The following is a 13,954-nucleotide window of genomic DNA, read 5'->3' as shown; positions in this document are numbered from 1 at the left end:
ATTTAAGGCTGTGGATGAGAAACTGGATGTCAATAACCTGTTGGATGATTATGCCACATCTGTACGCAGATAAAAGGGAGAAATTATGTGAAGTTGTTCATGCCTGCTAGTGGCGCCTTGATCTCCTCACAGAGAAGTTTTCTGCCGCAGCATTTCTCTGTGATTAACATTGGAAGTTTCCTAGAGTCCAAAATGTGCCAGGTATTTCAGTGAAACAAAACCCACAAATCCCTTGGCCGGCAGCTATTCCCAAACCATGGGAAGCTATTTGGCCGAGCCATCCCCTGTGTGCTGTGGCTTTTTCCCCGTAACTTTTCCCATAAAGAGTTTGATGTGGGAATGATGGTTAAAACAGGCAGAGAGAGCAGCAAGGGTTGGGCAAGACCCGTGGCTGCAGGGAGGCTGCAGCACCAAGAGGCCCGTGGGCTCCTGGGGCGGGTCGGGAGTGGGAGACCGCGGTTCCCCACCAGAGGAGGGTTTGAATCTGACAACCACGAGTGGAAAAACACTTTTTTTTTTTCCATGTGGTCACCGAAGTGCTGGATCCCGGCAGCTCTGTAGCGAGGGCCGGGGCATTACCCGAGCGCTGTGGGGAGCTGGCGGGTGGTTCTCCACGTCAGCACCGTTCCGTGTCCTCCCCCTTTCCCCGAAAAGGGCCGCCCGCAGGCGGCAGCTCCGCTCCGGGTTCCGAGGCAGCGGGGCCGCGCTCGGCGGCCGGGGCGGGGCGGTCCCGGGCCTGGGAGAGGGGAGCGGGGCCGCACTACAAGTCCCGTGAGGCGGCGCGGCGGGGGCTGAGCCCGGGTCCCTGCGCGGAGGGCGAGGCCGCGGTGAGGGAAGGCGATGCCAGCGGCGGGGGGCGAGGGGGAAGAGGGCCCCGGCGGGGAGAGCGCGGGGACCGGAGGGGGCCCGGCCGGGGAGCAAGCCGGCCCCGGCCCCCCGAAGCTCTGCGGGTATCTGCAGAAGCTGTCGGGTAAGGGCCCCCTGCGCGGCTTCCGCAGCCGCTGGTTCGTCTTCGACCCCCGGCGCTGCTACCTCTACTACTTCAAGGGGCCGCAGGAGGCGCTGCCCCTTGGGCACCTCGACATCGCCTCCGCCTGCTTCAGCTACCACCAGCCCGAGGCCGGCGCCGCGGGCGTGGGGGACGAGGCCGCCGCCTTCGAGGTGCACAGCCCCAACGGCGCCGTGGCCGTGCTGAAGGTAGGCCCGGGGGATGGAGGGCCCCTTCCTTCCCCTTCTTTCCCCTCCCCTGAGCGGCTCTGACCGGGCTGGAGGGGGGGGGGTCCCTGGCGGTGCCGCGCCCGCCCGCTCCCCCTCGGGCTGCGGAGCGGTCCCGGTGCCCGCGGAGCCGCCCGGCTGCCTCCGCTGTGTTTGCTTCACTGTGGTGTTCGGCGAGGCTGGAGCGGATCGGTAATGCCAGGCTCTTCTCAGGTGTGGGGTGGGTTTGTTGGTTGTTTGGGTTTTTTTCCATTTTTTTCTTTTATTATTTTACTCTTCTGAAGAGGAGGAAAATGCCTCTGGTGAGCGGGATCCCGCTGGGCTGGCTCGGTTGAGGGGGGTTCCGCGGAAAAGTCGGGGTGGAGAGAAGATTTCTTAGGGAATGTGGTGGGTTGTGGGCTTGGAAGTTGAGAGGGAGGGATTGGTTTTTACTGCTGAGGTGTTTATTTTGAAAAGATGTGGTATGGCAGCAGCATCGGCTGCTGGGGGAGGAAGGAAGAGGAGGAGGAGGAGGAGGAGGGAGAATAGTTTCCTGATAGTAGCCGAGGCTGCTTATCGCATGTCTTCGCAAGGACTCAGCCTCTCATAGGATTGTTTTACATGTCTTTCCCAGGAAAATAGCCCACGGAAGATACTTCCACTCAGTGAAGAAGAAATATGTCTTCTCGAGTATCCATTGATTGCTGTTAAGGCAAATGTTTCCTGCCAGGGTTATTTTTCTGCATTGAGTGAGTTAAAGTTATTGAAGCAGAGCAGAATTTTCTGTTGAATGGTGGAAAAGAGTTTTCTTTCTTACTTAAGAGCAGAGATTTGAGCAATACTAAATGCTGAGATTGCAGAACGTGATTGTGTAATGCTCTTCATTATTCTGTTTGATAAATATAAATATTTGTCAGAGTAAGGATCAGTAACATACTTGGCTAAAGAATAAGTTATTTAACTGGAGATCTAATATGATAGTTTAACTGTACTTGGTTAAGGAAAAGCAGTGCAGTCAGTTTACATGCAGTCCCCTGTAGAAACTACCCTTTAGTTTATAAGTTGGTAACCCAGGTTTTTATTGCTTTCCATGAATCTGCCTTTATAGGCATAGTCATGTTACAGAACATATTCATGTTACAGAAGTCTGAACTGCAAACTTGGTGTAAGCTTCAACTTTTTTGGTAGTTTGAGGTTTGGTTGGTTGTTTGCTTTTATTAAGTACCTAGTGATTTTTGTGTGGAAATCCCCAGGAAAATGCATAATGTGTGTTTTGTTCTGAGGATTCTTTTTAATAGGAGGGCCTTTGTTGAGAAACATTCAATTGATGATTAGGATTATGGTGGGAAATAGCATATGCTACTTGTGTAATAAGTAACCAGTCTGTCACACAGTGTTCTAGCAGCAACCTCAGGTGTCTTCTGCACATCATGAAGATACAGGTTGTACTTAACATGGATGCACAAGCATAAGTAACAGGGGGTTTCTTTCTTTCTTTCTCCCTCTTTCTCCCTCTTTCTCCCTCTTTCTCCCTCTTTCTCCCTCTTTCTCCCTCTTTCTCCCTCTTTCTCCCTCTTTCTCCCTCTTTCTCCCTCTTTCTCCCTCTTTCTCCCTCTTTCTCCCTCTTTCTCCCTCTTTCTCCCTCTTTCTCCCTCTTTCTCCCTCTTTCTCCCTCTTTCTCCCTCTTTCTCCCTCTTTCTCCCTCTTTCTCCCTCTTTCTCCCTCTTTCTCCCTCTTTCTCCCTCTTTCTCCCTCTTTCTCCCTCTTTCTCCCTCCTTCCCCTCCTTGTTTGTTATCTTGTCTGTGATGACACCACTCTGACCATGGTTTTTATTCAGTTTTTCTCCTGTACTGTCTAGGAGAGAACCTGCATAGATTGGATCTTTCTCCCTGTCACCTTTAAGGGGACTGAGAAAAGGTGCCAGTTAAGGAATTCAAAGTCATTCCTAATCTAATATTCTGGGTTAACCTGTGATTTCTGTAATTAATGGCAAAAAAAATATTTCTGTCTTCTAGCTCTTGTGTTCTTGTGATGCTTGGTGTAAAGCAGCCGTGTGATTGTCCATAAAAATTCTTTTATGTTACAGGTGTTTATAGAGTAAGGAATTAGTGAAAAGTTTTTTCACTTTTTTTAGTGAAAGCGAGATATTGCAGGACCAGCTGCCCTTGTGTGGCTGTGTGATTCACAAGGGATTTTTCATCTGGGATTAATTTTGTTTACCCAATGCAATAGTTAGTTAAGGCCTTTAAAAACATCTGTCAGCTAAAGTAGTTAGAAATAGAATTAAGAATGAATTCAAGATGTTAAAAAAATCAAACTCTCCCCCCTGAAAGGTCCCACCAACTGATCCAGCCCCTGTTGAAAACAAATGTGATTTAATCCATCAAGAAAGCATTACACACAGAGCACGAGGAGTAAAGTGAAGTCAGATGTAGTCTTCACCCTTTAACTCACATGCTTTGTTTCCCTTGCTTTGCTGCTTGTTCAAAATTTCCAGACCCCATGATCTGGACTGTGCCATTCAGCATTATAAGCAGAGAAGAGCAATAAGATGTAAGCAACTGGAATTGCAGATTGAAATGATGGTGCTGCTGAGGAATGCATTATTTCTTCATAATGCCTCAATTTTTTGTTAATGTAATGATTTCATCATCTGGATGGCTCAGTGCTTGTCATTTAATAGGAGCTGGAGAGCATATGGTACACTTGTGGGTTGTTGCTCAGTTTGGTAGCAGTTTCAGGAAGAATACACATTTGCCTTTAGAGCAAATAAAACAAATTACTCTTAATTTAGAAATGTGGATCACCAGCCTGACAGCTGCATGCTTGTAGATTGCTTAATATTTCCAGAAGTTAAAGTACATTAGGAAAAAGCTAAGCATGTGTAAAAAGCTTTTCCATTTAAAATATATAACAGCTACCATCACCTTAGGTACAGAAGCAGAGAAAACTCTGTACTTCATGAATTATGGAGAGGTTCTGCTTGAAAATTTTTCTGTGGAAGGGACCTGATCCTGCAAGTCCTTGCTGTGACATAGAATGCTGATAACAGTCAAGTGAATATTTGCCTCTGTCTGCACTGTGAGTCCTCTCATTAAGGGAGGAAAGAATTAGCATTATGAACGCATGTAGTTAAACAAAGGGATCAATTCCCTTTTGTTTTTAAAGCAGTGTCTTGTGGTGACACAGTTCACTTACTTCTGAAACAAAGCCACAGCCACGACAGGCTTTGTGTCTGGTTACTTCTCTGGGGGTCACTTCTTTGTGGACAGTGGTCTTTTGGAAGGGGAGCAGAGATTGCACAAACTTCTTAAAGAAAAAAAAAAACCTCCCTGGGTTATTGGCCAAGTAGTAAGCATTCCAGACGCTGCAGATTATGGAGCTCAGATCCTTGAAAGTATGGGACTTGCTGAAATCAGAGTTATTTAGGAGCCCTTACTCTGCCAAAAATCTGTAAAGATGTGTCAGTGATTAATAATGAAGCTTGAGCTTCAATAGCATTGCCCTAGGACCTGACTCGGCAGTGAAGGTGATTTGTTTTCTGGGCTGATCCTGGGGGTTTTTTAAACTTTGGTAGTTAGTGGTTACTGTGCTTTAATTAAATACTCGGCTGCCCTCCAGGAGAAGCCATCTGGCTCCAGATTTGCTGTTGGAGCATTGCAGGATCAGTAAATCGTAAGAAATGCAAACTTTCTGTCCATGTTCTCTGTTACAAAAGAAGCTTGAGGGGGAGTTTGCTTGTGTTCAGCAAAGGATTGTGGCAAGAATTCTCATGAGTTTCCTTAAAATGACAGATCTGTTTGCTGCACATCTTGGGACTTTCCCAGCAGGTGTTTAATATTGACATGCACGTTCCACCAGTGGAAGATGCCACTGGGTCATTTTCTTTTTTTTTTGCCACATAATTCTTATCATTGTGTCATGTGTGCATCAGAATGCAGGTCCTACAGCATCCTTAGAGAATGTAGGGGAATGGTTTTAAGTAAATGATAATAACTTCCCATCATTTCTGTTGAAAAACACCTGAGACTGTATGTTTCTTCACTCACAGTGTCTCTTGTTGCTGGAGATGCCTGTAAGTTTGCAATAGTAATTCCCTACCTTTCAGCACTTCAGGTGACATTTATGCTGTTTATTTCTCTCATAGAAATGCCTGCATTAAAATGTGACTTGCTGAAGCTCTTTATTTACTGCAGAGCCACTCAGTAGTTTAGTTTGAACATGGAATTTTTGCAGGATGTGATCCGTGCTGCACTTAGTTAAATGTTCTGTCTCTCATGGTAAGCAGAAGCCAAATACTCAAGTTATGACAAATGAGGCAAGCATGAAAGTGTTCCATTCTCTAGAAGGTAAAGTGAATTTTAAAAATGTTTGCAAAGTCGTGTTTTGCTTTGGAGCAGGGCAGGAGGGAGACTTGAAATATTCTGTATACAGTTTGAAGAAAAATCCATTTCAAACAAAGAGCTTCCAAGAGTAATGTTGTTTAAACAATGCTCAACAGATTCCCAGGCTACTCTTTTACTTGTAAGTAATTCAGGTATTGTTGTAAACTCAGCAAAAAAAAAAAGGGAGTGGAAAACTCCATTAGAGAAGAAAGACCACATATGTTGAGGAGAAAAGGCAGAGTAACAGCCAGGGTACAGCAGCAGGGTACTGAGTAATTCTTGGGAAAATGACTTAAAATAGGGGAATGAGAAACTCTGTGCCTTGGTAGCATCTTTTACCCTGAAGGGCCAGGTCTGCTGATGGATCCAGTGTGTAGCAAGGACATCACCTCTGAACTGAGGCTGTGTGTGCTGCTCAGCAAACAGCTGCAAGGGGGAACTTAAAAGCAGCATCAAGGAGCAGCTCCAATGAAATAAATTAATGGTTTTCCTAGAGGTGCTGTGGAGAGGGTAACAGGATGAGCTGTGGAAAGGGCTCATTAAGTTGAACTAATCATGGGCAGATGGTAGTTGTAGGTGTAACTTGGGTTGACTCCAGGTGGGTTGCCTCACTAGCTGTGTTGTGGTAGCCAAGAGAACCACTTCAGTACTACATCCCTCTTCCAGTTCTTGGTGTTCTTCTGCTGGATCACAGTAAAACATTGCTTATGAGGTCTGTGAGTCTCATAAGTCTATCTCAAGGGAATGCAGGCTCTCAAATTTACCAGAAATGATGACTTACCACTGGATAAAACTCTGAAGGAAATACTTTTGTGATAGAAATAGAAGGAGACATTCACTTTCTGTAAAAAATGACTGGAGTCTGTTGACTTGAAGCTGCCAGTGATGGCTTTATGGATTGATGTTTCCCAGTGACCAGTTCTTTGCAACCTTCTGAGAACCTTTTAGATTCTTCTGAACCATACTTTCCTATTTCTTTCTCACAAGGGAAATGTTTTCTTCAAACTTGCTGTGAACAAGCAAAAATAAATAAAGGAAAATAATTTCCACTTCAGATTAGAAATATTTTGATCACCAACTGAAAAAGGTGAACTTGCAGTGCCCTCTTGTATTACTATTTGGTTTCTTTCACTACCTGATTTAGTTTCTGAATGCTTATTTGATCTCTGTATGTTTTATCTTCTCACCTGTATGATGTACCCAGAGGAACTGGAGCAGCAGCAGCTCCAGGAATAATTGTGTCTGCTTTCTGACTGACTTCCTTGCACTGTGGCTTTAGAGCCATTTGCTGTTGGATTTTGTGGATGTTAAAGCTGATACAGGTACAAAAATCTGAATTGTAAAATGAAAATCTATTTTTTTTTATTCTTAAACACTAAGGGTGCTGGGCCAGAGAGAGCACCCTGGGGAAGCATCGGTTCTTGTTTGTTCTATTGCTGATGCTCTTTCTTGGAATTAACTGTTCTCAGGGTCAAAATGTAGTGGTAAATGGATCTTCAGTTTGACTAGACCAGAAGTGTACTCATATCAAAAAGGAAGATGACTCTGTGCTGTTTATAAACTGGGTCCAGTCCTTAGGGTACTTCCTTTGTAAGGAAATCTGTGTTTTCTTGCTTTTCATTCTTGTGCAGCTGTGCACAGGTACCCTCTGTACTTGTAATGAACAGAACAGGAAGCTATTTGAAATTAATTTGTCTTTACAGAGTAAGCACAGTCATTTGCCCAAGTAATTTGTTTTGTTTTGTTTCATGGATAATGGCACAAAGCACTTTGGGGGAAGGTAGGAGAGACTACCTAAAGGGTGAGCCTTCTGTGTGCTTCCATGCTGAAGGATTTAGTCAGTGTCTCTTCCCAGGGATTAACCTTTGGTTCTGAGCATTCCATGCTGCTAGGGTCAAGTGCTTGTTCTAGACCAGCAGCTGAGGTTGTGTGTTGGAATAAAACTGACTTCTGCAACTGAGAACCTGTGTTGTCAGTTACCATCACTCAGTCTTTTGTTAATAATTAGAGGTGGCCATTTGACACACTTTGAAATGACTCTTCCAGCTGTGGTTTCTTCCTTGAAGCATGAGGATGAGTTTGAGTTCTTGCTCACTTACAACCTATTCACATTAATGACTGTAGGCTTGTAGATTATATATTCATCTTGTGCTTTTTCTCATTAAATATGACCTTTCTATTGAAGTTGGTTAGCTCATAGGATCCTCAAGTAATGATCTAAAGTGTGTAGGTTTAGTCATTAAAGTAGGTGTTACAATTCATTATTAATTTGTTGATTTGTGCTGGTAATAAAGCAAGGTAAAAGAAAACCAACAAAACAACACAAAAAAGGGCATCTTCCTGAGGGAGTTTAGGACTTTTTTCTATAAGCCAGATTTGTGGTTATATATTTAAACAGTGCTTTGCTTGTAAAATGTAACTGCTGCTGCTGTGTTTTCTAATGTTTGGGTGTAGAACTGGAGAGGAAAAAAGTACATGTAATAACTTCTCATGAGAAATGGATTTGGCATGGAGGTCAAGGATATGTGAGTGCACAAGGCACATCTCAGACATTTGTGGTTACTTCTTTGAACTTACATTGGGTTTGGCTGGTGATACCTTGCTGATCTGCCAGTTATCTGGGTTGAGGTTTTTTTTATTGCACTTGGAGTTCCTGTATTCATATTCTGAACACTGAATGATGAGTGGCCTCTGATTCTTTGTCTTGTAGGCTGCAACTCGTCAGGATATGACATACTGGCTTCAGGAACTTCAGCAGAAGAGGTGGGAATATTGCAACAACCTTGACGCAGCAAAAAGAGACAGCAGGACTTCCCCTACCCCCAGTGACTTTTCCAAAGGTCTTGTTGCCAAAGACAGCCCTGGTAGGTTGAAAATTTCAGTAAAAACACAATGCATGTTTCTGCTCAGTGTCAGTTAATCAGTACAAGGCACTGCACAGGGACAGAGAACTTAGGAAGTTTTTTGTCATATCTTGTTACCTCTGTAACCTTTGCATATGTTGATGATAAGTTTCCATCTTTGGAACATCCATAAGTTTTCCACTTTGACATAAGTATAATTTTCTGTCCAGTTTCATATCTCTTACAAAACCTGTTGGTGGTTTCAAAGGAAGATTTTTAGAGATCAAGTGAAACAGAGTGGTCCTGTAACTGGGTTTCATTAAGTGGCAAAAGATAGTTTAGGTTAGATGAGTTGCAGTATCTTAGAAGTTTGGTGTGTTAAGTAGCCTGAGATGTCAACTCCATTTTTGAAGAATGCTTTGCATTCTGAATGACCATCCTTTGTGCCCAAAATGGATGGTGTGGGGGATCTACCTGACTGTGGTAAAATTTTCATGCTTTTTAAAACTGGAAGTCAGTTTGTACTGGTACTGCTTCAGTGAAATTCAGTCTCCATAATACCTTTAGCCAAGCTAAATGTAGTTTTAGAGAAGTGTCAGAGCTGTAAGAATGTATTCCACAAAGTTGCACTGAGTTTTTCACTACATTGCTCAGGCACTTCTGATCTGTCCTCTTGCTGAATCATTACAGAAATGGATTGCTTGCTGATCTGTGTTATCCTTCAATAAAATTGAGTAAAATTCTTCTGTTCTGCTAAACATGTTACTAAAGCTCTCTTGGGTTTAAACAGTCTTGAGATCAGACATACTTCATCAACAGATTTTATATTTTGTTGATTTCAGTTTGCTCATACTGTAAACCCAGAAACTTTTAGCTGTCATCTTCCCCACCCTTCTCTCTCCTCCCCCAGTTCAGATCCCATGCTGAGCTATGGTCCTCTACCCCAGTTCACTGCTTTTGTTTGAGAGCAGTTTGCTCAAGCACAGCTGCCTGGAGGGTTTGTGGTTACCTAGGGGCTGAGGTTTTTGTAGCCACAGCCATCCAACACTTTGTCACTGCTGGAAGAAGTGCCAGTGGCCTTATGTGCAGGGAGTGCAACAAGCAGGAATCATCTTTTTCTCTGGTTGAGTTTTTTTGGCAGTGTAACTTCCTTTCCTAACAGTAGAGTGGTTACTGTAGGGACAGATGAGTGCCAGGATTACCCCAAGAGAATTGTTGGGAATGCCAAGTGGGGTGGTTGGATACAACCTTTCTGGCAGCAGAGAGTCTGATCAGCATCTTGCCAAACCAGATTCTGCAAGAATGAAGATCGAGGAGTTTGCAGGCACTGGAAAGGGTAACAGGCATTGGCTCTTTCAAACCTTTGCCTTGTACCTGCAGCCTCTCAGTCTCTGCTTTCTGTCTTTAGTGGTGTTTGTTTGGCACTGTGCTGAGTTGGTTGAGTGCAAAAGTTATCCAAAAAGGAAGGTTGTGAGTTGTTGTTGTTTTTTTTCCTGTAGGATTAATGTGTGGAATACATTGACTGTGCAATCAGGTGACTTCCAGAGCTGATGGAAGGGAGGGGACAAATGGGTAGCTAGGGTAAGGCAGTGTAAAGGAGTAGGCAGGACCTTCCCTCTTTAGGCAGCAGGCTGTTGCATCAGATCAACTGTAATACGTAACTTGGCCCCAAAGCTCTGTATTTTCTTGGTTTTGCCACTTCCCTCAGAGCTTAGGGATGGTGTGAAGTTAACCTGCTGTCTGCAGGCTGTGCTGATACTCTTCTCTCAGTCCTGACTGCATCAGATCAAGCAGTCATGGTTGGTCACTTTAGATCACTGAGGTTTTGCTTTTTTGTAAAATTGTTGGGGGTTTTCTGGATGAGCAAGGTGAGACAATGTGTGTGCTCACTTTGTTGTAGTTATTAAATCCAGTGCAGGAAATGTCAAGATGGGCAGACCCATCTTTTTCTGGGGCAGGCATAGGGTTATGCATTATGGATAATTTGAATTTACATCTAGAGTATCTCACTTTTGAGAACAAATCACAATGATGACTGTGTCATCAGCTGAAGTGTTTAAATAGGGGTTTGTTCTGGGGAAAGCAGGAAGAGCCTGAATGACTGGTGGTGGTTTCTTCTTCTCAAACAAGTGCTTCAGAAGTTTCCTTCAGAACTGAGGGTCTCTTTAAGGCTCTAATTCCATGTTGATGACTAAGATACAAAAGGTAAATGTGCATTGCATGATGTGCATGATGATAGCTCTAACTGGAGCTAGAGATCTCTGTTTTGCTCCTGCTTGCATACAGATGCTACCACTAATGTTTTCAGTGGGGAAGTAGTCTGTCTTCAGGCCAGAAACAAAATTGCTCACTGCAGTCTTGCCTGTTTTGACCCCCTGTCCTTCCTCTTCCCCCCAGTTCTTAAGTTTAGACAAAGTGGAACATGGGTCAAGCTAAGGTACTGCTTTATGGATCAGGCTGGATGAGTTTTTGAGAATATTCAGGGTAATGAAAAATACTTGAACATCTTCTACCAAGTGGGCTGTGGAAAAGCTAATATTACAAAAAAGATTGTGTAGGATTTGTCATAGAGCTGCCTTACTGCCATGGAAGTCACATAAACAATTTAATCTTTATAGCATGCAGAATTACTTATTTTTTCCCTTGGAATTGATTGAATGTTAATGAAGTTTTTAAAATAACAGTTTGTAGTTATTCTATTCCTCAACTCTTGATTTGCAGCCATAAAAAAACGGTATGTCATCTATTTCTAAGATTGCTGTGTTTTGAAATAACTTTTTAAAAAGGTTATCTTTTCACAGTGACTTCCTTGGCAGCAGTTTTTATGCTGGGTCTGCCCTGTAGTCCATACCTCTGACCTATCAGCTGGGTGGTGTGAGCCCAGCACCAGGTACAAGGAGCAACTTCAGGAAGACAGAGAAGGTGCAGCCAGACTGACTTGCTGCCAGAGTCAGAAATTCAGCTCTTGAGCAATTCATTCACTTAGGCCATACTATAAAGAGATTTTGTAGTCTTACCAAATCATACAGGTAGAAAACAAATGGAAGTATGAAAGCACAATGTTAGTGTTCCCCCCACCTGGTCTTGGGTGCCCATTAGTTTGTGGTGTGGTTGTTTTTCGTTTGTTTGTTGGGTTTTTTTCCCCTGTTTTTGCTGCTTTTTTGGGAGTGGGTTTTTTTTAGTTGAAACTTATTGTATTATCTTTCCCCTTTATTAGCCAGTGATGAGAAGTGTTTTATCTGACATTTCTCACCTGAATTTTGTTCAGCTCCACCAGCTGAGGTCCAAAAGAATTTGGAGTTGAGTTTGACTGATGAGGCACAGCAGAACTTTCTGCCAGCACTGTTCACAGTGTGAGCCAAGGCAGTGTCACTTACCTGTATTTGAAAGGTGGCAAGATATACTTCTGTTTCAGATAAGGTTTTCCAAGGGTTTGAGAGATCTGTAGTGTCAGTGATGTTATTTATTTGGTATTTTTTACCACAAAATGTTCTTTCTACTTCTGATCTTTGGTATAGGCTAAATAAGAGTATCCATCTGCTTAGGAATGGGAGGGCCCAGCTTGGGTAAAGATGGTCATGATGGTCATGCTGCCAGTGCCAAGTAATCATCAGAACACAGACTGAAAGGCTCCCCAGTGATAAAACAGGAGCTTGTGATTTCCCAGTTGAGAATTGCCCTGCCTGTTGAGAAACATTCAAGTCAGAGGCCCATTCAGTGAGTTACTTTCTAATACAACTGCTGGATTGAGTCCAGAAATGTTCTCAAAGTTTCTTAATCCACTTCAGTAGTTTGTGAATGATACAGAGACCATTTGAGCTTGGTTTTAACCAAGGCCATAAACTACTTACTGCTTCTCTGTAATGCATTTGCTATTGGTAATGTATTCCATACTCTGCATTTCCTATTCCCTCTGCCTGCTGGAGGAGGCTGATTGGGAAGGGAAGGTGTCCAGGAGAATGGAAGCACTGAGGTAACATCCATGCTACCTGGCCAGCCCTCTTGGATCAGCTGGGACCCTTTGGACTTGATGAGCTCTGGCTGAGGACTATCTCCAGTTTTTGGCTGGTTCCTGTGGAGCCACTCAGAGCCTGCATGACCTTGGTGTGTGTGTGTGCAGGGCTGGATCTGAGCTGCATGGCTGCAGAGCTCTGTGCCTCATCTCTTGAGGGGCTGAAGGGCACAGGAGGGCTTGGCTGGAGGAATTTGGGCATAGTTGCATTCAGCTTAACCAGAGCTAATGAATCCTCACTGATCCAGTAGGTCTTTGATGTGTCTGCAGTGCCCCTGGCAGCATTCTTGGCTCTGAAATTGCACTGGATTTGCACAGAGCAAACCCAAGTGCATAAAGCTCATTGACTTGAAGCAGCAGTGTCCTTTTGGGATGAATAACTTTCAGGATGAAGCACGCTGTGCAAGCTGTGTCACAGTGTTTTTGTGACACTGTTCTTGGCTTGGGAGCTCTGATAGACCTGAGCTTGTTTTACTTGGGTTTTTTTCTTTTTTTTGCTTTATAGCTTGTTAAGATGAATCAATATTGACTAATGAAGATTGTAAATCACTCAGGAAATAATGTCTCATGAGCATCACATGTCCTCTTACCAGAATTATGTGGTTGCAGTGAGAACTCACTGAAGAAAACACTTTGCTACTTTTTAAAGTTGATTTGAACACAAAGTTTTATACAGTTAAGTTGCAAGTTAAAATCAAACCCTAACTAGTATTAAAAGATGTTACATAGCTAATGTTCTTTTACTGGAAGTTCTGTCTCTTTCTGGGTTTTTTTGTTTTTGTTTGTTTTTGGTTTTTTTAATAGATTTGAGTATCCTAAGTCAAAATGCTTCGGCAGAGAGAGCTAGAAATATTCTAGCTGTGGAGACTTCTCCTACAGACCTGGTGGGGGAACAAGCAGCTTCCCAACCTGCTCCAGTCCAGCCAAGTGCCATCAATTTCTCCCTTAAGCAATGGAGCACGGAACTCAAGTAAGTTGGGGATGTGGGAGAAATAAAAGTTGTGATGGGATTTATAGAAGAAGTGGGGGTGGTGATAAGGTGGATCAGTATCTCTGATTTAAACTGTTTATTATACTTGTCTGAAGGGCTGAACATCGTTGTGCAGCATTACCTACACCTGAAAGGGAGAATCAAGCCCCATAAATGGCCTCTGGTGGTGGCTTTGCCCTCTGAATCCAAGCAGGGAGTCAGGAGTTGCATTCTCAGCTGGTACTCCATTTCATCCTTCCTTGTATAAATGGAGCTGGCAATTGCTAGCATTGTAGTAGCATTGCATTCTCTTTGGAGTTTGTGGAGTGTTTTTAGTAAATAAAATGAAAACACTATAAATAATTCTTCTTCAGTTTCTTCTTAAAAAATTAAGGTACATGGCACAGATTTGATCCGTGTGGTTTGTATTCCTGAGCAAAAATGTGGCAGACCCTTTCTGAACAACAGCAAAACTGTATCTTATCCCCTCTTAATGAATTTGCTCTTTAGTATTAATTGCTTTAAGGAAAGCAGCCTTTCTTCCTAAGT

The 13,954-nt window shown here is 43.5% G+C and overlaps 1 protein-coding gene across 1 annotated transcript in view; it reads left to right on the top strand.

Annotated features, from left to right (window-relative positions):
* Positions 1-840: 840 nt before the first annotated feature.
* TBC1D2B (TBC1 domain family member 2B) overlaps positions 841-13,954 on the top strand; it is a 35,021-nt gene continuing 21,907 nt past the window's right edge. Inside the window, 3 exon segments of the mRNA XM_030457269.1 lie at positions 841-1,197; positions 8,291-8,444; positions 13,240-13,405. Coding sequence (XP_030313129.1) covers positions 841-1,197; positions 8,291-8,444; positions 13,240-13,405 — 677 coding nt within the window.

The sequence above is a fragment of the Calypte anna genome, chromosome 10 (assembly GCF_003957555.1).
Source record: "Calypte anna isolate BGI_N300 chromosome 10, bCalAnn1_v1.p, whole genome shotgun sequence".
In the NCBI taxonomy this organism is placed as follows: Eukaryota; Metazoa; Chordata; class Aves; order Apodiformes; family Trochilidae; genus Calypte; species Calypte anna.
Note: the sequence above shows the minus strand (reverse complement) of the source record. Positions and strands in the feature narration are given on the sequence as shown.